General features: G+C 50.0%; 12 protein-coding genes across 12 annotated transcripts; 8 read left to right on the top strand and 4 right to left on the bottom strand.

Moving 5' to 3' along the window:
- Positions 1-220: 220 nt before the first annotated feature.
- Positions 221-1,611, top strand: Aspvir_009380 (uncharacterized protein; the record flags this gene model as incomplete). The annotated part of the gene is made up of 2 exons (XM_043272527.1): positions 221-587; positions 635-1,611. 2 exons carry the CDS (start codon positions 221-223, stop codon positions 1,609-1,611), a joined length of 1,344 nt encoding a protein of 447 aa, XP_043128462.1.
- A 338-nt stretch (positions 1,612-1,949) lies between these two features.
- Positions 1,950-3,084, top strand: Aspvir_009381 (uncharacterized protein; the record flags this gene model as incomplete). Its single annotated transcript, XM_043272528.1, has 2 exons — positions 1,950-2,463; positions 2,543-3,084. 2 exons carry the CDS (start codon positions 1,950-1,952, stop codon positions 3,082-3,084), a joined length of 1,056 nt encoding a protein of 351 aa, XP_043128463.1.
- A 364-nt stretch (positions 3,085-3,448) lies between these two features.
- Positions 3,449-4,309, top strand: Aspvir_009382 (uncharacterized protein; the record flags this gene model as incomplete). Its single annotated transcript, XM_043272529.1, has 1 exon — positions 3,449-4,309. One exon carries the CDS (start codon positions 3,449-3,451, stop codon positions 4,307-4,309), a length of 861 nt encoding a protein of 286 aa, XP_043128464.1.
- Positions 4,310-5,035: 726 nt separating this feature from the next.
- Aspvir_009383 (putative ubiE/COQ5 methyltransferase) lies at positions 5,036-6,085 on the top strand (the record flags this gene model as incomplete). The annotated part of the gene is made up of 4 exons (XM_043272530.1): positions 5,036-5,239; positions 5,290-5,394; positions 5,461-5,998; positions 6,048-6,085. The coding sequence occupies 4 exons, from the start codon at positions 5,036-5,038 to the stop codon at positions 6,083-6,085; spliced, it is 885 nt and encodes a 294-aa protein (XP_043128465.1).
- A 738-nt stretch (positions 6,086-6,823) lies between these two features.
- Aspvir_009384 (non-structural maintenance of chromosomes element 1 family protein) lies at positions 6,824-7,946 on the bottom strand (the record flags this gene model as incomplete). The annotated part of the gene is made up of 3 exons (XM_043272531.1): positions 6,824-7,090; positions 7,146-7,759; positions 7,817-7,946. 3 exons carry the CDS (start codon positions 7,944-7,946, stop codon positions 6,824-6,826), a joined length of 1,011 nt encoding a protein of 336 aa, XP_043128466.1.
- Positions 7,947-8,350: 404 nt separating this feature from the next.
- Positions 8,351-9,043, bottom strand: Aspvir_009385 (zinc finger CCCH domain-containing RNA-binding protein; the record flags this gene model as incomplete). Its single annotated transcript, XM_043272532.1, has 2 exons — positions 8,351-8,679; positions 8,743-9,043. 2 exons carry the CDS (start codon positions 9,041-9,043, stop codon positions 8,351-8,353), a joined length of 630 nt encoding a protein of 209 aa, XP_043128467.1.
- A 438-nt stretch (positions 9,044-9,481) lies between these two features.
- Aspvir_009386 (uncharacterized protein) lies at positions 9,482-9,994 on the bottom strand (the record flags this gene model as incomplete). Its single annotated transcript, XM_043272533.1, has 1 exon — positions 9,482-9,994. The coding sequence occupies one exon, from the start codon at positions 9,992-9,994 to the stop codon at positions 9,482-9,484; it is 513 nt and encodes a 170-aa protein (XP_043128468.1).
- A 338-nt stretch (positions 9,995-10,332) lies between these two features.
- On the bottom strand, positions 10,333-10,845 carry Aspvir_009387 (uncharacterized protein; the record flags this gene model as incomplete). Its single annotated transcript, XM_043272534.1, has 1 exon — positions 10,333-10,845. The coding sequence occupies one exon, from the start codon at positions 10,843-10,845 to the stop codon at positions 10,333-10,335; it is 513 nt and encodes a 170-aa protein (XP_043128469.1).
- Positions 10,846-11,643: 798 nt separating this feature from the next.
- Aspvir_009388 (SDR family oxidoreductase) lies at positions 11,644-12,582 on the top strand (the record flags this gene model as incomplete). The annotated part of the gene is made up of 4 exons (XM_043272535.1): positions 11,644-11,683; positions 11,747-12,060; positions 12,127-12,497; positions 12,546-12,582. 4 exons carry the CDS (start codon positions 11,644-11,646, stop codon positions 12,580-12,582), a joined length of 762 nt encoding a protein of 253 aa, XP_043128470.1.
- A 904-nt stretch (positions 12,583-13,486) lies between these two features.
- nctB (negative cofactor 2 transcription regulator complex subunit NCB2) lies at positions 13,487-14,155 on the top strand (the record flags this gene model as incomplete). Its single annotated transcript, XM_043272536.1, has 4 exons — positions 13,487-13,508; positions 13,570-13,596; positions 13,721-13,980; positions 14,036-14,155. The coding sequence occupies 4 exons, from the start codon at positions 13,487-13,489 to the stop codon at positions 14,153-14,155; spliced, it is 429 nt and encodes a 142-aa protein (XP_043128471.1).
- A 782-nt stretch (positions 14,156-14,937) lies between these two features.
- Positions 14,938-17,144, top strand: Aspvir_009390 (putative chromatin remodeling complex subunit (Arp9); the record flags this gene model as incomplete). Its single annotated transcript, XM_043272537.1, has 3 exons — positions 14,938-14,967; positions 15,052-16,489; positions 16,546-17,144. The coding sequence occupies 3 exons, from the start codon at positions 14,938-14,940 to the stop codon at positions 17,142-17,144; spliced, it is 2,067 nt and encodes a 688-aa protein (XP_043128472.1).
- A 592-nt stretch (positions 17,145-17,736) lies between these two features.
- On the top strand, positions 17,737-18,919 carry Aspvir_009391 (putative C2H2 finger domain protein (Kin17); the record flags this gene model as incomplete). The annotated part of the gene is made up of 4 exons (XM_043272538.1): positions 17,737-17,790; positions 17,852-17,925; positions 17,988-18,168; positions 18,224-18,919. The coding sequence occupies 4 exons, from the start codon at positions 17,737-17,739 to the stop codon at positions 18,917-18,919; spliced, it is 1,005 nt and encodes a 334-aa protein (XP_043128473.1).
- Positions 18,920-19,145: the final 226 nt, after the last annotated feature.

Raw genomic sequence — 19,145 nt, forward strand, 5'->3', positions numbered from 1 at the left:
CCAGAGAGCATTCTCTGGTTGTAAAAGGAGCTTCAACATGCAATGATGCAGAAGACAGCCTGCACCTTTAGTTTCGGTGACATTGGCATTGATTTCATCGTAAGGTGGGCTCATTCAAGGCCGATCTCCGTGCTAACAATTTCGGCCGCCGAAGCTCTTTCGCCAGTGATAACCCACGACTCTCAACCAATTTTCAATTTCGATAGCAGCGTAATTCAATATGAGTGAATGCGAGACTGAGCCTCTGCTTTCACGGAGCGCAGCGATTCATGACACCATTCAGGACACCCGGAATGCTGCTTATCGAACGCTTCCTCTCGCTTTACTCGCCTCTCTCGGCATGGCAGCCACCACTGCCACTACCATTTACGCCTATGCTGATCTCCTTTGTGAGGACCCAACCGCCTGTAAAGATGGTGAACAAAGCGCCTATGCAGCCGTGGTCGCTATCGCCAGCGGAATCGCCCATGCGGTGGCCATTATGATCCTCGGGCCGATGGAGCAACTCATCCAGAAACATTTACGAGCCGGTCTGTTGATCTGGATTCTGTGCCGCGCAACCAGTGTATTGTGCCTTGTCATCGGAGGTAGTCAATGACATGACCGTCTCGAGATTTTTGGCTGACCATAGCAGTATTCGTTCGTAGCGTCGCCATCGCAGTGTCAGGACGCATTTTCGAGGGGCTTTCGTCAGACAATCTGCTTCATTTTAACCTCAACACTATCTATGTTTCTCTGACATTGCCATCTTCTGGTCAAGACACCTCGCAGCTTATCTCCACTTCGCTCGGACTGTATATGCTAGGGACCGCTGTCGGTCCCCTTGCGGTGAGCGTCTTTCAGAGCTACACGGCGAGCTTCACCGCAGCCTTGGCCATCTTCAGCGTAGCGCTAGCATATCTGGTCATCTCTGTCCGTGTACCAGCTATGCAAGCTGTGCCCCTGATGCGAACATATTCCAAGATCCTGTCAAGGCTCGGTGTACTGCTCTCTCCACTCCGACCATTCCTCGACCGTCCCCGCGCCATCCCCTATGGGCTCTCCCTGCTGCTCTACACCAGCGTCCAAGCCCATCTCTTCCCAGCCATTATGGTCTTTGCCTCGATCCGGCTGCATTACGGCTCTCTTCCAAAAGGCCTGCTTGTATCCACCGCCGCCGCATGCGCTGCCGTGCACCTTTTACTCAAAGTGCTTATCGTGCCCAGCCTACAACGGCTAAGGCCCAGCTCTGACAGATCCACAGACCGCACTGCAGTACTCGGAGCACTAGTCGTACAGATGCTCGCTCTCGCGGCCACCACACAAATACGGAGTGCTGGCCAACTGTACCTGGCTGTGTCAGTTGCGGCAGCAGGTTTATCCCTGCCGGCTTTCTTCAAGAGTCATTTCGTTTCGTTCATGCCTGATGCGCCTCGGGCGATCACAGCATTGACCTTTATGGAGAATTTCGGAGGATTGGTGTCTCCTCTTTTGCTTGGGGGCTGGCAGTCTGTTGCTCCCGGACCTTCTGTATTTGCTTTTGCGGTTGCGTTGCTAGGCATGAGTCTAGGATTATTTCTTTGGGGAGAAGTATTGTGCTTCAATACACCAAATCTACAGGCGGTTTACTAAAGTTGAAATGGTATAATGTTGATGAAAGTAATACCACAGACACAGTGTCCCATCATCAGTTTAACAAGAGTTTGTTACATTCGCATCAAGGTTCACGATGTATATTTCAGGTAATTCTCATCAACAAATGCAGACAAGGAACCCATTTTCGGTGATATCGATGTTGTCTTTGGACAGTCGAAATGCGATGTAAAGCTAGATCGGCGAGGGCTATATTCTAATCAGTTACCCCGTAGCAACGCAACTAAGCTTAAACAGAACAAAAGCGGACTAAAATGGCATAGATCCTGAACGCTAACAATTGCTTGACAGCCTAATGCACTCTAAGAGAAGCACTAATGCGCCTTTTGCCCATCCTCCGTCTGCGTGTGGCCAGAGGAAGCCAAAATGGACCCTTCATTGCCGCGGCGCCTGCACCGCCCATATCCGGCGCGAAAACATCCCCTCATATTGGCCAGCTCTTCAACATCCCTGAATTTCCTGGCTATTCTTGGGGCCCCTTGTCATTTCTTTTAACAGAGTCCTCCCCGCACGCGGTATTCTCAGGAAGATGCGAATTTCTTCGCTACTCAATCACTGTGCCAGCTGGTCCGATGGCCCTCTATAATCTCCTCCTCGGGCTCTCCGCCTTGATCTCCATCGCCAGGGCCGCAGAAACGTGCTACTGGCCAAATGGCAATGCGACCCCGTCCAACTGGGTGCCATGTCCGAATAGTAAAGTCTGTTGCGCAGTCGGGGAAGCCTGCCTATCGAACAACCTCTGCTATGGTTCCAAGCTGAACATTGCGTACCGCGGCGCATGTACCGACCTTTCCTGGCCGATTGCAGATTGTCCGCGCATTTGCTACGAGGGTACGATTCGATCGCTGCATTGGGGCAGATATGCCCATCGAAAGTAAACTCTACTGACTCATACGCTTCATTTCTCTAGAAGTCGACTATCAATGGGCAAACCTGTACGCGTGTCCGAATAACACCAACCAAGTCTTCACCTGCGGCACAAGCGGCTGGGCCTCGTCCGTCTGCGATGCAAAGCTGGGTTTGTACACCTGGGTCGACGGGAATGTGTCTCTCGCGCAGAATGGCATCTCGACCTCGTCCTCGTCCTCGTCCTCTGCTGTGGCGACATTGTCGTCCCCCTCCCAGTCGACGACGACAACTACGACTCCTTTCTCCTCGACCGATTCCGCAACAAGTGCCACCGCGACTGGAAATTCGCAGCAGGATAAGAATGTTTTAACTCTAGGACTCGCATTAGGGATTGCTCTTGGGGTTCCGTTGTTAGCGATCTCGGCGGCATTTCTGTGGTTGTGGTTTCGCACACGGCGACAGTCAGTTAATGGTCGGATTCAACAGCCCGTCGGGCAATACCCAGCAGGAGCTCCCAGTATGGCTCGTGCTTATCGTTCGAATGGTGCGATGGGGGAGTTGGAAGTCCCCAAGAACAATACTTACAGACCGGAATTAGAATGATGTGGTGTACTGCATTTTGGCCAGTGAATTGTACATTTTAGAACATACCTATTGAGCGATTGTACCTAGCAACTAGTAATGCTCACTTTTTGGTATATGCATAATGCATCGTTGTATATCATCTCTGTTCATGGCCAGCTAGGCATGGATCACGTGATATGGCCCACCACCACGCTTGTTGTCCGCAGTCCGCACTGTCAGAGTGTCAACTCGTGCATCAGTCCATCTCTCTCCGTGTTTGACCAAGGACCCTCTGATTTTTGTACCTCCGCCTGCGATGAGTGGACACAATCAATTCAGATCGACGTACACTTTCTGGCTCCCACCTGAGCTTTGGATGCGAGTCGCGTATTTTCTACCTCGGATGCCCGATCAACCGAGATGGCAGCCGTGGGTCAAGTATCGCGGGCTGAACAGGATATTCAAGAAAGAGATTGAAGATTTCTACTTCGAGCACTGGATCAAGCGTTCAGAGCTCTGGGTGAAATGCGAGCAAGAGCTTCCGCCGGATGTCCCTGGATTGTATGATGTGGATTTGCATGAGTGTTATATTTTCTCTGGCTTTCGTGATTCCGAAAAGCGCATCGCTGTTTTCGAGGGTCAAAGATTAAAATGGACAGATCCGCGAGATCGTGAGATATTAATTCTGATTGAGAAAATGTTGAACGAATTCGATGAGCAAGGATATCATCCTTACATCACCTTTGAGATTGAAAAAGGAGTGACCGATTTAATTCCCATCGACCTTCGTTTGCGGCATACCATCAGAAGTAGTTATTTTACCTTTGACTGGCGAACTTATCTCTGCACTCTGCTTTGGGAGCTGCGCCACGTTGATGAGTATGAATTGCTCTCCGGGGTATGGTATTCTTACATCTTCCTCCAGTTGTTGTTTCAATGCTCATCAGGACAGTGCAAATCCCAACCCCGACTGGCAGTAGAATTGAGATGGAAGACCAAATACGGCCAAATGAAGCCTATGGAAGCAATGCTACATCTGGTGCGAGCAGCAGGAACCGAGCTTGTTGGCCGTGATGGTCGACTGCTCGAAATCCGCAGGTGTCGACGGCACCGCTTAGGACTCAAAACTGGCAAATTGCGGCCTCGACCTCTTGCCCATGATACAAGTGTGCTTGAACGTCGCTTTGCACAGGTCGATGAGGAACTCGTGTCAGAGACGCTACTGGACTCTGCAATGATGTCGGATGTACAGATAGAGTGGTAGCGGTCAAGCAGTCTAGAAACAAAGACACTGCCTTGTCTGCTGATCCCTCGAATGACTTCTCAACGCAAGATAAACCGTTCCAACTCGGCATAGCTCTCAAATCAGAAGAAGGGTTCATCGGGGTGACCGCCTGGATTTTACTTCGATGTCCACATATTAAAAACGATCATCTCCAAATCTCCCAAGGAACCGAAAGCTGAGATCACCGGCAGCTCCACATTCAAAATAGGTGTCCTCGGTTGAACTCAGCCTCGAACTGTGTCCCTCTTCGTGGGTTTTACCCGCGCCACGATTGCAGCATAAATCAACGTATGCCTCGCGGTCGAGCGTAGCTCGTGCATCCTCGAACGTTTCGAGATTTGATTCGATAGTCCCTTCAATATCAGATGATATCGTCTCGCCTCTCTGGCATGCAGGAAGATGTCACAGGCTGGATCTCATTGGACGGTAATCGTACAACCTGTGCACCTCGAAGATGACCAACCAATGAGAGTCGCACAGGCAGCTGCAACATATTTCCGTCGTATAAGGCTGTCCAAGATCGACCGAAAGCCGAAGGACGAGCATCGACTGTACGGTGTAGCAAGGGTGATTGCCACTTCGTGAGGGTAGGATTCCAAGATGCGGGGTTGCTCAGCAGGTATAAATCGCCAACAAGCTCCGAGTCTGTCAATGTTGACCACATTACGACCGAAAGACCTGTCTCTTCATCACCAAAAAGGCACCATGCAGTCTACAGAAACCATTCAAGCGGTGCAAGACTATTATGGAGGATTAGCTGAGCGCGGCTCCACGGACAGGTCTGAGGGTTATCAGACCAGCGTTGCGAAGGCGTTTGGCTACGACCCAGAGGATCTGAGATCCCTTCCCGAGAATGCGAACCTTGGAGTCAGCTGTGGCAATCCTTTGGCCTTGGCAAGCCTAAGAGAAGTATGTATGGCTGGACAGTCGTCTGCGCAAGTCTGACTGTCAGAAAATAGGGTGAGACTGTAATCGATCTAGGAAGTGGCGGCGGCATCGATGTCATTCTCGCTGCCCGCAAAGTCGGTCCGAAGGGAAAGGCTATCGGAGTTGACATGACCAAAGTGAGTATTCACTTCTATAGAGCGGGTTGTACGCTTCCGACGAGAGACTTACTTCCAATCAACCAGAAAATGCTGGCTCTCGCCCACCAAAACGTCGAAAAAGCAGGCATCACCAACGCTTCCTTTGTCGAGGGATTCATCACTGCTATCCCACTCGAGGATTCGACAGCCGACTGCATCATCAGCAACTGTGTCGTCAATCTCGTGCCAAAAGAGCAGAAGAGCCTTGTCTTTCAAGAGATGTTCCGGCTTTTGAAACCTGGAGGTCGAGTTGCGATCAGTGACATCCTTGCTCGGAGGGAGCTTCCGCCCGAGATCGCGAACGACTTGGCGCTGTATGTTGGCTGCATCGCTGGTGCCAGTCAGGCCCAGGAGTACGATGCATATCTGAAGGACGCCGGGTTTGGCGGTACCTCAACCAATCCACTTGCCACTGACCGGAAGATACTGATGCTGTCCGCAGACATAACGATTGTGGACACTAAGGCAGACCTTAACGTCTACAAAGATATGCCGCAAGAGAAGCCTGCCTGTTGTGGCATGTCCTGCTCCGGCGTTCAGAACAATGACAACATTCGGGACTATGACTGTAATGAATGGGCTGGTGAGTTGTACTCCATGAGGCCTCCCGTCGTGGCTAACCCAGTCTCCAGGCTCCTTTCAGATATACGCCGTCAAGCCAGCATTGTGAATGACATCGGTCGTTGTTTCTTTCATATTTGCTAGGAAACATGACTGAGATCAAACTACGTCTGGGAATGATATCCGTCTTGTATTCACCTAGAATGAGATGAAATGCCGACTCAGGCAGAGGGAATCCATATCTCGCCGTTCTCAACTTTCATCGATGGGTCCTAAGTAGGATAATTGGAGATTTCCTTGTTGGGCAAAAGAGATTCAACTATATGTAGAAGACGCTTGCCAAAAAGCACTCTTATTGAGAATGATACTGGGTATCGTAGCGGGGTTTCCACCCGATCGTCCGCCTATTGATCCCTTGAAGAGAGCTCAATCGGGTAGCTTAGCCCCGTGAAGGTGAGCTTTAGTCAAGCTTCGGTTAAGCAATGGACCGGCAGCACAACCTTGTTACGCCCAATTGACAAGCCCATATAGTCTTGCGGAAATGGACGTCCTCTCTAGCTACTCAATGCTCATTGTAACCCGCTCCGAGGAAGGGGGGCTTCTCCGGCTGAGGTAGTGAAAGTTCGCTCAAATCTCGAAAGACGATCTGTGGGACAATGGTTTTCTCCCTGTACTCCGTCGAGGTACTGGAGTCGTTAAGCTGCAGACAAGGTCTACAGCAGCTCATGGACGCTAGCCACGCAAGCCCTCGGCGTGCCGTATCCTGCGCTCTTTCAGTCCGGATATCGAAAGTTGCACAGCGCTGATCCGGATCTTCGAACTTGAGCTTTCTCAGCGTATGACGTTCTCAGTCACTCTCATTGTCTTGATTGGTAACCTGGCTTGCGACCTGTGTGCTGGTGGCGACACCACTTTCGCGCCGGGTGTTAGTACTTCTTCTTCGGCCTTGCATGTATGCATCCGTGGTCGTAATGGCTCTCTCGCCAACGAATTTGTCACCGGGCCAAGGAGCCTTGCATACGGGACACTGTTCAGCCTGCCGCATACGGAAGAAATTGCGAGTGCACATATCATGGAGCCGGCCCGAGCAGTCACGGTTGCCGCAACGTTGACCCTTGCGGAACGTCAGTTGCCATACTACCGACAAAAAGCGTAGTCTGCAGACTCACCACCGTGATAATATCCTTGCATGCTGCGCAGAACTTGATCTTATCCACTCTCCGCCCTTCGTCGTTCTCATTGTACGTAGCAATAAGCCAGCCACGCAGCTCCATCAGCCCCCGCGGACTCAAACTGTAGAATCCCTTCCGGCTCTTCTCAAGCCATCCTTCCTCCACAAGCTGCTTTAAGACCGTCTCCGCCTGCGACATGGTCAAAGACTGCGCTGCTCCTCCCTGATTTCGCTGTGTGGCGCCCTGAGACTCCCGTCGATTTGAATCCGAAGAAGCCTTAGCGAGCTGCATGGCCTGTATACCACTGACTACCATGGCCTCAGATCGTCGTGTATTGTAAGTATCGAAAATCGCGTCAAGAACACGCTTGATGAAGGCAATCTCGTCTGCCGAGTAGGTGGTGGCTAATTGCATGAGGGGATCACTAGTGGTATTCACAAGAGCATATACTCGTTCAGCTTGCGTACTTCCGTCTCCTTGCTGATCGATCTGTAACTGGCGTAGCGTGCTCCTAATTTCCAGGTCGAACGGAGAAATTGCGGCGTTGGCAGCTTCGATATAGGAGTCGAGATCTTCTTGCGATACATCGTCCGGGGAGACAGGTTGGCCCTCTATCATCATGCACGGATTAGCAAGTCCCCCGTGCTCTCTCGTATATGACTTCATACCGTGCGCCGAAAAGATCGCTGCTAGAACAGGTCTGGCTTCCTCAAACGTCATGGTCGACCGGGCCATGAACGCTTGGAGAAAGGCGCGGTTACTATCGTTGTAGCCATTCGCCCCAGCATTATTTGCCATTATGTCGTTTGCGACAATTGCCCTCCGCTAAGTCGAGAGGCCAATCTATCGTTAAGTTTGAGTACAAATCTTAGATCTTCGGTTTCTTTTGCGGGGAAAGTCATTGCGACGCGATCCAACGCGACCCGCGTTATCGGATGCCAAGACCGAGACGGACAATTTACGGAGATCACATCAAGCATCGCATATATGAGCCTTTTTACTTGCGCCCTACGGACTTCTGGCTATCACTACTCAAAAGGTCACTAATGGTGGCTTAAAGGAGGTATGAATATGATCATGGTAGCTACTAATTGGAATGAGCTAGCTTTGATATCATGCTAAGCGAACAAGAAGGTACAGATGACAGATGTCACAATCTCCCCAACGCCGAATATGGAAACGAAATCATAGAAGAAATGTCCCTAAAATCTCCGCCTGGTAGGCTCCGGACTAGGACTACGGCTAGCACTTCTCGGGTCCCGGCCTCGTTCTTTGAGCCACTTCTTGGTGCTCAAGCGAAGCTCACGGTCGAGCTCGGGACTGGGATCCTTCCGGTGAATGAAATTGCAGAATCCGCCTCGTACGCATCCTTCGCCACTATTTAACCGGCAGCACGCTTCTCGGAAATCTGTCACGGGTGATAGCTCGCAATATATCGGTCGTGCTGCGTACCAGCGCGAATTGAGCGCATCGCACGCGGCTTGTGCGTCTTCTTCGTATTTGAATCGTGCGTAGACGTTGCCGATGAGATCTGCATGATAGACTCAGTTAGCGATAGTTCTCTTGATATCTTGATTCGCAACATAGCACTTACGGTCATTGTTGTTGTCGCAGACAACCAATTCCTCCAACTCGCCGTACTTGCACATCTCGCACCACACATCCTCATAGAACGCATCGAAGTGGTTTTGCAGCTGGCTGGGGTTCATCTTGCTCTTCGGGTCGTAGGCTGGGTTCTGATACATGTTGGGCATCAGGATCGTCTGGGAGTATGATGGCTTGACATGCTTGCGGGAGCATCTGTCGCCGTGTCTGCAGGCGCCAATCTTGTAGTAAAAGGAGCAATTGACCTTGTCCTGTTCTGTACCGAAAATGGAGGCGAGATAGTTGGCCATGGTGATCCGTCGACAGTAGAATGAACCTGGGTCACTTGAAGGAGGAGGAACGATGCGGAGGCGAAAAAACCACTGTCAGGGGACACGACGAAGGAAAGTGACAGTAGGTAAAGAGAGGGAAAGAGATGGTAAGATAGTGCTAGCGCAGGAGATGAGGCTATATGTCCCTTCCCATAGCTTGAAGATTCTGGAGAGCTCGATCGCGTGGCGGAGATGCTGACTAACTCTTGTTGGAAGTTTCTGGCCTCAGGCCACAATTACCGGAACAAGAATGTTCCGTGTGCATAACTAGCCATTCATGCATCTTATATTACATAATCTCCCCTTTGCCCATGCGCTTTCACTCAATCGTCGGGGCAATTGTTATAGTATGCGGTAAATTAGATACATTTATCATCTCAAGTCTGGTCTTGTTCTTCTGTTCTATTTCAAGACGACTCACACTACTGCAAGCCCACTCACATCTACTTCAGGCTCAACTCCCTCCACCATTTGCGCAATCACTTTCCCAGTTCCCAGTGACAATGCGATTCCCCACGGACCATGACCTGATGCAATGAAAACTCCTCCCCTTGTTCTACCATTCTCACATCTGTTTCTAGGCCCAATTTTGAGCCCGCCTAGCAAATGATCGTCAACTCGAGTGACAAAGGGAATTCCATGCGCGGAGACGGGTCGGAAGCATAGGCCCTCACGCAGTATCTCCAAGTCATTTTGATTGGCAACGTCGTCTGTTGATTCCACATTGCCTTCGGCTAGTCCTCCCATCAGACGAACCGCCGCCTTTTTCAATCGTTCCATCTCATTCTGTTCCATTAATTTGCATGAGTCCTCCGGCTGAGCTGGAAGAGGGATATGTGTGTCATTCAAACCGGCTATGTAGATCTCTCCGCCGAGAGAAAATCTCAGGACAGAAACCGCTTGAATCAGTGTGTGTCGTAAACACGGCATGACTGCGGCCGGCATTTGTTACCCTCTCGTCTTGGAGCGTGTATCTGGGAGAACGAACGACAAGGGAGTATCCAGCCAACGAGGTGATTGGAATTGTAAGACGAGACGAAGGGAACAGATCATGATACACTTGCGGCGTCCAGGGTCCAGCACAAATGATGATATTTGTGCACTGAAGTTTGCACTCCGTTTGAGTATCCAAATTGATGATTTTGATCTCGGTGATAGCTCCACTGACTTGATCTGTGATGACGCATGTGGCCTTAGCCGGGTTGTGCAACTTGACACCGCGGGACAAAGAACTCTCCAAAAGAAATCTTGACAATCTCAATGGGTCTCTAAACGCCGTCAGTTCGCCATGCGGCAGAGTTCGCAATAATCACTACTAACACTTGAGCAACAGTGTCATCATCGCTAATCTTCTCAAGGACGCCTTTCTTCTGCTTCGTCAACCAGCCGGGTACCTCAGCATGAATAGGACTGCTGGAGCTGGCAGCTGCTTCTGCTCGACTTGTTCCTGCACTCAGCCAGTCATCTCCAGGAGCACCTTCTTTCTTATTCTTCTTGGAAAGGTCCAGGCTCAGTGCTGTGCCTTTCATATATCCCCATTTCTGCGCCCCCCCATGCTTAGCCGCCAACGACTGATGCAGATTGAAAGAGAGAGCTCCCAGGGGTGCAAGAGCTGGCGCAAACCAGTCCTTGGCTAGGAAGCCTGCAGCATATCCGGATGCAGCACTGAACAACTGAGACGATGCCTCAACAATATGGATCTCGTCAGACGATCCATTTTCAGACAAGTAGTAGGCAATTGAAGATCCGATGATGCCTCCTCCAAGAATCACAGTGGACATACTGCCGTTCCGTAGTCTACGGGTTGTCCTAGGTCGATTACGCCGCTATGCTCCTATGCGTCATCAGTGATCCGTAGAGCAATAGCCTTAGAACATACTTTTTACTTACATTATATAGCAAAGTGCATCCTCTTGTTTTTTTCAAGACTGTTTTCTCGATGGACTTGAGTGGGAAATGACAGGCGAAAGTTTGGGGTGCTGTCTATAGCCGTGGTAGAACTACAACAGGACCTGACACGTGGAGCCACAGCCTTTGAATAATGTTGGACACTTGATCCGTGCTTATGTGGATGAAGCTTTAGAATTGCATACCTCCCTATCCAAGCCGTGAAGTCGAGAATCAACGGCGTAGCTTCCAGCGGTTCTTGTCACTGTGAACATACAGATACCGGTTCTCCGAGTCTGCAGTAAATAAAGATGGCTTCGGACATGCACTTCACCAACAAGAAGAAAAAGACTAGACTTTATACTTTAAATTCGGGCCAAGGACTTCATGATACCTGTAAACGGGAAGGTTTTATCTGGGCAATTGAGAAAATCTATTCATATACAGAGGTATCGATGGCATTATTATTCTGCGGCATCTTCGCCGACGACCCCGCGTTCCCCTCACTGAAATTACATCACTGCTGCTGGCAGCTTTTTTTCTTCGTTTACCCGATAACTCAATTGGTCCTTGCTCATTCTTCTTCAGTGACCAGAAAGTCCAATATAAAATCTCCGGGCTTCTAGTCTTCTAAGCTCGCTTTCCTCGCTTTTATTTGTCGCTTTCTTTTGTCAATAATCTTGGAGACAGAGATGTCGGGCAAAACCATCATTGTCACCGGCGCCTCGAGAGGTACTTCCATCGAGCATCCCCTCAAATACACATGTACTAACTCGCATTCCACAATTCTCTCAGGTATCGGACTCGCCATTGCAAAGTACCTTCTTACCGCGCCACAGTCGCACAATGTCGTCGTGATCGCTCGCAGCGTCGAACCTCTCCAGAAGCTCAAGGAACAGTACAACAAGCAGGTCGAGGTGCTCAACGGCGATCTGGCGGATTTCTCTCTCGGCCAGAAGGCAGTCGACCTGGCTATCAAGTCATTTGGCCGTCTTGATGGATTGGTCCTCAACCATGGAATACTCGGTCAAGTCGGCAAAATCGACAAAGCAGACCCCGAACAGTGGAAGCTCGGATTTGACGTGAATTTTATCAGCTTCGTCGCGTTTGTAAGACAAGGCCGTTGCTGGATGTTGGTGTTCGAATGCAAAAGAACTAATTGACTTCTAAAATAGATCAAAGCTGGTCTACCAGCGCTTCGCGAGGCCAAGGGAAAGATTATCTTCACTTCCTCTGGAGCTGCGGTGTCCGCCTACCGAGGCTGGGCTCTTTATGGAGCAACAAAGGCTGCGATGAATCATCTCGCCTTGTCTTTAGGCGAAGAAGAACCCGACGTTACCACCATCTCTATCCGGCCCGGAATGGTGGACACTGAGATGCAGCGTGAGTTGAGAGAAGACCATGCTACGAATCTTGAGCCTCAAATGCATTCCAAATTTACAACTGCGCACAAGGACGGAAAGCTCCTCAAACCCGAGCAGCCCGGCCACGTGATGGCAAAGCTGGTCCTCAGCGCTCCAGCTTCGCTCAGCGGAAAATTCCTCTCGTAAGTCATCTGTTCATTCATGCTAAAAGCTAACTAACGACTAAATAGATGGAATGACGAAGCTCTGAAAGACTTCCAAGCATAAATATTCGGCCTATATATGTGACCGTCAGTACATGTCGCAACCAACGAGCAGATAGAAATAAACGGCATGAAATTGTAAATATAATCAGTCGAAAGATGAAAAGCAATACATTTTAGAAGCATTAGATGCAGAGCACCTTCATACTTAGCATGGAATGTAGGGTACTCATCATATAAATTGGAGAGAAGACGGAGAGAAAAGGAGCACCCATACCTATAAGTTTACGCAATCCATGTATGCGAAGACATTCAGACCAGCCCTTAACACGTCAACGTCCAACATCTGAATGAAGAGTTTTGGCTAATGGAACCACAGTTCAGCTTCGCATGAAGTCAAGTCAACCAGCTACAGCCTAAAATACTTCAAGCTATTAGCAAAAGATATAAAATCTTTAAGACTTTAAATGCAATAGTGAAAGAAGAGGAGAGATATCAGTTGGTCCGTTTGGCTTGGACAGTGTTCGTCACCACAGAGTGGTATGATAGGGGCGACAACAAGGTTCATCATGTAGTATTGCAAGGATCTTTGATAATGTAGCTAACATACCTTCGACAGTTAGAGCTACTTGCTCTATGGTGTGAGTAAAAAGCAACTTTTTAAGATCTGGTCATCGAAGACCTTGGAGACGTTTTGTCTCGCTTGTTGTTGTGTGGTGAGAGTGAAAAAGGTTGCTGCAGGGAAAAAAAATTGCTTGCAGATAAAGACTGAAGGCGGTGTGTTTCTGCCCCTATTCTTTATTCCTCGAGTAGCTCCACGCGTAGTGGGATTTCATCGACTATTTATCAAGACTAAGAGCATTTGCCCCACGCGGACTTGCTATCACAAGATATAACCTTCGAAGTCCGCGAAACTTTGCGACATATGAACTGCGCTTTTGTCTGAGACGATTTATTGCTCATCTACCATGTCTGATAGAGAGTTCGGCTGTATGTACCTTCTTTTCACCCATTCCTTGACAGCCCGGCTGACACTTCAACTCATATATAGCGAATGATGACTTATCGCTTCCCAAAGGTATGTGACAGAAACTCGCGTTGAGTATATCCCTTTGTCGCATTTGGAGCGATTATCGCTTCACAGTCTTTAATACTCTTGCGCCCTGTGCAGGCCTACATAAAGCTTACTTTGTTCCCCGCAGCGACGGTCCAAAAGATCATTACAGAGATCCTACCACCCTCGTCCGGTCAAACATTCTCCAAGGATGCTCGAGATTTGCTCATGGAATGCTGCGTCGAATTCATTACTTTGATCTCCTCTGAGGCCAACGATATTAGCGAGAAGGAAGCAAAGAAAACAATCGCTTGTGAACATGTGGAGCGGGCTCTGCGTGACCTTGGATTTGGTGACTATATTCCCGACGTCCTTGCCGTCGCAGAGGAACATAAGGAGCAACTGAAGGTTTGTATCCTGCAACAGTCGCTCGGAAAGACAGCTTTTGCTAACGAATGAATAGTCGCGAGAGAAGAAGCAAAGCAAGATGGAACAAAGCGGCCTGACCGAGGAGGAACTGTTACGACAGCAGCAAGAGTTGTTTCGCTCGGCCACAGAAAAATACAATGCTGCTCCGGAATGAGCTTCTCGATACCGTGCTTGTTGTTCCAGACTTGTCGATCAAATAGACTCACGCGTCTCGGAGTTCTTTGTGCTTTGGGTTCCATTTTTTTACTAATGACACGTACATGCTTTGAGGGGAGAAAATAGGTTCGGAGTTTAGGTGGTTATTCAGGGTCTGACTCGGGAAATGCTTAGATGTCTGCGCTAGCGTTGTCTGTGGTTTCATCCCTATTATATGGACATTCTCTTTGTGACTTACTTCAGTTTCTTGTGCTCTTTATTAGTTTCGCATGAAGGATGCCTATTTGTTCATCGTAACCCGAAAGTTGCGAGGGTTGATGTGGTCCTGCTCTTCAAGTTTCAGCGTTTCTTGCGTCTCTAAGTACTGAACAATTTATAAACGAGACGGGAGAGATTCTGGAAAGATGAAATATGCCCCGACAGGCGAGGATGATAAACTGTAAGCTCAATATATACTACTTCGTAGATGTCTAGTTTCCCAAAATCAAGGACACCGCACTCGGTGCAGTCGAACCCTTTTTATCGATTGAAGCATAACGCATGACAATAGAGACATGCATCTGACAGCATGACCGTGAGCTAATTACTTCAAAATCAATAAATCAATTGACGAAGGCCTCATACTGCTAGATTGTATATGATCGAGGTGGGTGGCGCCTAACCGAAAGTGGCTGACCGCCCAACCTGGTTGAGACCATCGCAGAAGCTCCAACAGCGCGGTCGGCTTCACTGCGACAGATCCCCCAAAATCCTAAGCTCCATCACGCTGGATTGCCCAGGATGCCGCCCTTTAAGGATGAACACATTCTGGTAAACCTCACTTACCCCACCTCGCAACATTCACTTGCCTTATGGCCACAAGGCAGCAACCCACTAACCCCCCGTCCCTTCTAGATAATTGCGCCAGGTTCGCAAGTGACCCTGGCCCAGCTCGGCCTTCCGGAGTCCTTTACTCCTGCACGATTTCGCTTCCCCACGCGCATGTTCCCTGGTGAAAAGAAGGGCGAATATGAACCATATAAGATTCACGAAAAGCGACGCGATGTCAAACCTAGTAATGGCGCCGACGCGCCCAAGGAGGACGTGGAGATGAAAGATACGGAAACCTCTGCGCCCGAGGGTGCACCGAATACTGCGACGGATGAGAAACCACAAACCGCGGAAACTCGAGGCCAGCCGGAGAATGGAGAGGCACAAGAAAGCAATGGCGAAACGGCGCAGGAGACTACCCAGGAGATCTTCTATGAGGAGGATGTCACATCAGATGAAGGCGCGATTTATCCTATCGAAAACGGACGGGTTGTCGACTGGCCCGTCTTTTTCGCCCTCTTAACACACGTTTACAACACACTTAGCCCGCCTTTCCACACACCGATCATGCTCATTGCTGAGCCAGTCTGGTCTGCTCGTGATCGCGAGGCGATCACTCAGTTTGTTTTCGAGAAATTCAAGACACCAGCGTTTTGCCTGATGGATTCTGCGCTGGCAGTCTGCTATGGATACGGAACGTCTACCGCAACGGTTGTCGATGTTGGGAAAGGGAAGGTCGATGTCACCGCAGTGACCGATTTCATGGTCAATGAACACGGAAGAGGTATCGCCCTGGAAGGCTGCGGTGGAGATTACATGACCGAAAGGCTTCTGGAACTACTGGGACCCAAGGGCTTCACAAGGGAGATGTGCGAGCAATTGAAGAGAAGCAATATCACAGAGATCTTACCGCCGGGAACACCGTTGCCTGGCACCGCGGAGACCGCACAACAAGGCGTCAACCCAGCTGTATCGGCCTCGACAGGTGCACAGGACGGTCTCGGTGTGAATGGATCCGTCCCTCGTGGCCCGGGCAACAACACTCAGACCGGAGCTGAAGGGAACAACGCAGAAGGCGAAGAAGATGAAGGGGTCCTGGATGTTGCGGCCATCGTTACTGGGAACACGAGCGAGTTTCTAGCAAAGAGGGAGAAAGAAAAAGCCGAGAAGACTTCCTCAAAGAAGGGTGGAGCGGATCAGGCTGCGAAACCTGTTCGTCTGCCGAATTCCAAGAAAGAGAAAGCTTCATTCCAGTTTGAGGAATTCGTACGCCTCGACTCTGACCAGCAGACGACTGAAGGTTCTGGACGATTCATCCGTCAAAAGCGAGACATCGAGGTTGGCATCGAGCGCTTCTTAGCAGCAACCCCCAAAGAACACGTCGGGGAGCGTCTCTCAAGTGGAATCCTAGAGGACATTGCCACTCAAATACATCATACCATTCTCGCCGTTCCCGATGCAACCAAGCGGAGCGAGCTTTGGGATTCATTGATTGTCGTAGGAAATGGCAGCAAGGTCAAAGGTTAGTGGCCTCCACGGGTATCTCTCTTCGACATATACACTGATATTATCAAACAGGTTTCACACAGGCTTTGCTTGGAGCAATCACACAGAAGTTTATCCTCTCGCCGTCAGGTACGATTTTCACATCTGAAATTCCGTCGAATTTCTCCACCCCAACGCCTACCGGAGGAACCAATACACCCACTCCTTCTGGTCAGCCCGGTATCATGCATCATCCCGCCGGCCACGGCGTCAATCCTCTGCTCATTGCTGCAACCCACTCCGGAAACCCCGCGGTAGGCAACATGCCTCCTGGGACACCATCCCTCGACCCTAACGCGGCTTTGCACCATCGGTCTACCGGCCATTCACAGACTCCCACCTCTGTGAAGACCGTGAAGCCTCCTGAATATTTCCCTGAGTGGAAAGAACAAAGCAACACCAACGCACCAGGTGCCAGTGGCGCTGGGGGCTTGGGCATGGGCACTGGTGCTGCTGGCAGGCCCAGCGGCCCGTCCATCGGTGGCCATGGCATGGAGGAGGCGGTGTTTTTGGGTGCTCAAGTCGCATCCAAGGTTGTCTTCGTCCTTGACCAAGGATTAAGCAAAGGCTTCATGAGCCGCGTGGAGTATAACGAGAACGGGCCGTCGGCGATCCATGAATATATGATGTGATTGTATCGCAATGTCGTTTTGTTTTGCCCATGTCCCGCCATGATTCAAGGAGTTCGGCAACGAGGTGTTCCACTTTGGTTCCACGAGGGTACCCTTTTAATCGATTTTGGACTCGTTGCCCTCTACATATACTATGATTTGTGATTTTCTCCTTCTTGCCTTTCAACAATTGTACTTTACACGGTGGGCGTCAGTTCTTCTAGAAAAGCAATTCTGTCTGGATGCGGGTAGGATAGCTGGAGTCTGGTCCTCAGTTAATAGCGTTCAATATACTCTCTCAGCCAGGAGATATGCGCCGTCGAGGGCAAACCGAGCTTTTGCTGTCAAATATCGTACTTATTCGTCCCTCTTAATAACAAGACCCAAATCTTCTTACGGCCTTTGCACATTATCACGTGACCATGTCTTAGCCACAGAGAACCCGGTCACCCGCCACATCTCTCTACCGCCAACCAAGCTCTCTTCATCTCCCTTCATATCTCTTTCAGTTCCAAGATTCGGAAGAAGGTTCGAATGAAATCGCTTGCACCCTGAAACCTGTACTAAACCTGGTTTATTCGTTCTCACACCGTTTACATTTCTTGCCTTCAATATGCCTCGTGCCGAGGCTGGAAGCACCAAAGCGATCAGCAACAAGATCAAATCCGTATGTTCTCTCATTCCTGTCCTACAATTCCGAAAAGTATCAAGCTTCTAACTGATAACAGAAAGGCTTAGGCAGATTGCGATGGTACTGCCAGGCTTGCCAGCGCCAGATGCGCGATGAAAACGGATTCAAGTGGTGAGTTTCTTTATTACCTGTGATGCTTTTTGGCTAGTGTATACTGACTTTCATTCCTTCAGTCATGTACAGAGCGAAAGCCATGTACGACAGATGCTGCTCATCGGCGAAGATCCCAAGAAACATATCGAGGAATTCAGCAGAGAGTTCATGAACAACTTTGTCAATACGCTCAAGACTACGCACGGCGAGAAGAAAGTCCACGTTAATCAGTTCTATCAGCAGGTTATTGCTGATAAGGAGGTGAGTCGAGCGGTAAAGTTTGGATTATGGCGGCAGATCACTGACGTCGATAAAGCACATTCATATGAACGCCACCAAATGGAAGAGTCTTACCCAGTTTGCGGCCCACCTCGGTCGAGAGGGTATTTGCCGTGTCGAGGAAACCGAGAAGGGTCTGTTTGTTTCCTACATCGATCGGAGTCCGGAAACGATGCGACGGCGGGAGGCGATCCTCAAGAAAGAGCGGCAGGACAGGGGAGACGAGGAGCGGGAGCAGCAGCAGATTCAGGAACAGATCGAACGGGCTCGACGGAATGCGGAGAACCAGGATGAGATCGATCCTGAAGCACGAACTCTGCAGCGCAAGGAGGGTGAGAAGGTGAAGCTCAATATCGGGTTTGGGTCGAAAACGAATGGAGAGTCGAAATCGGTGACGCCAGGGACGCAGTCGCCAGAGCAGAAAGATAAGGGGTCCTCTTCAGCGACACCAGACACAAGCGCGGTTGAGTCTCCCGCGGCTCTGGTAGAGGCTGCACCACAAGCGGCGGCGCCGAAGCTCTCCATGTCCCTTAACAATAATAAGCCGAAGAATATTTTCGCAGCCGTGGCAAAGAAGAACCCTCTAGCAGGAAAGAAAGGGCCGGTGTTGGAACAACCTAAGAAGATGACCGAGCAAGAGCGCATCATGAAGGAGGAGATGGAAGCGATGGAGCGCAAGCGTTTGCGAGCAGGTTCGGGCTTTCCGAATGCCAAGCGTCCTAAGATCTCCTAAGAATGGCCCGGTGGTGAATATATCCGCATCCAATCTCTACAAGCAGCCGGTATGCTGCGACTTCGTTCTGCGCCGGCCGTCTTGACTCTCGACCATATGTCGAGACCCCGACCAGTTAGGTCTCGAGGGAAATCGGTTCAATCACCCGCAACTGTTTCAGTCTGCGACGGACATTTGATCAACCATTCTAGCAAATTGTCCTCGGCGATTCGCCAACTCCGCGCAA

The sequence above is a fragment of the Aspergillus viridinutans genome, assembly GCF_018404265.1.
Source record: "Aspergillus viridinutans IFM 47045 DNA, scaffold_8, whole genome shotgun sequence".
Lineage (NCBI taxonomy): Eukaryota > Fungi > Ascomycota > Eurotiomycetes > Eurotiales > Aspergillaceae > Aspergillus > Aspergillus viridinutans.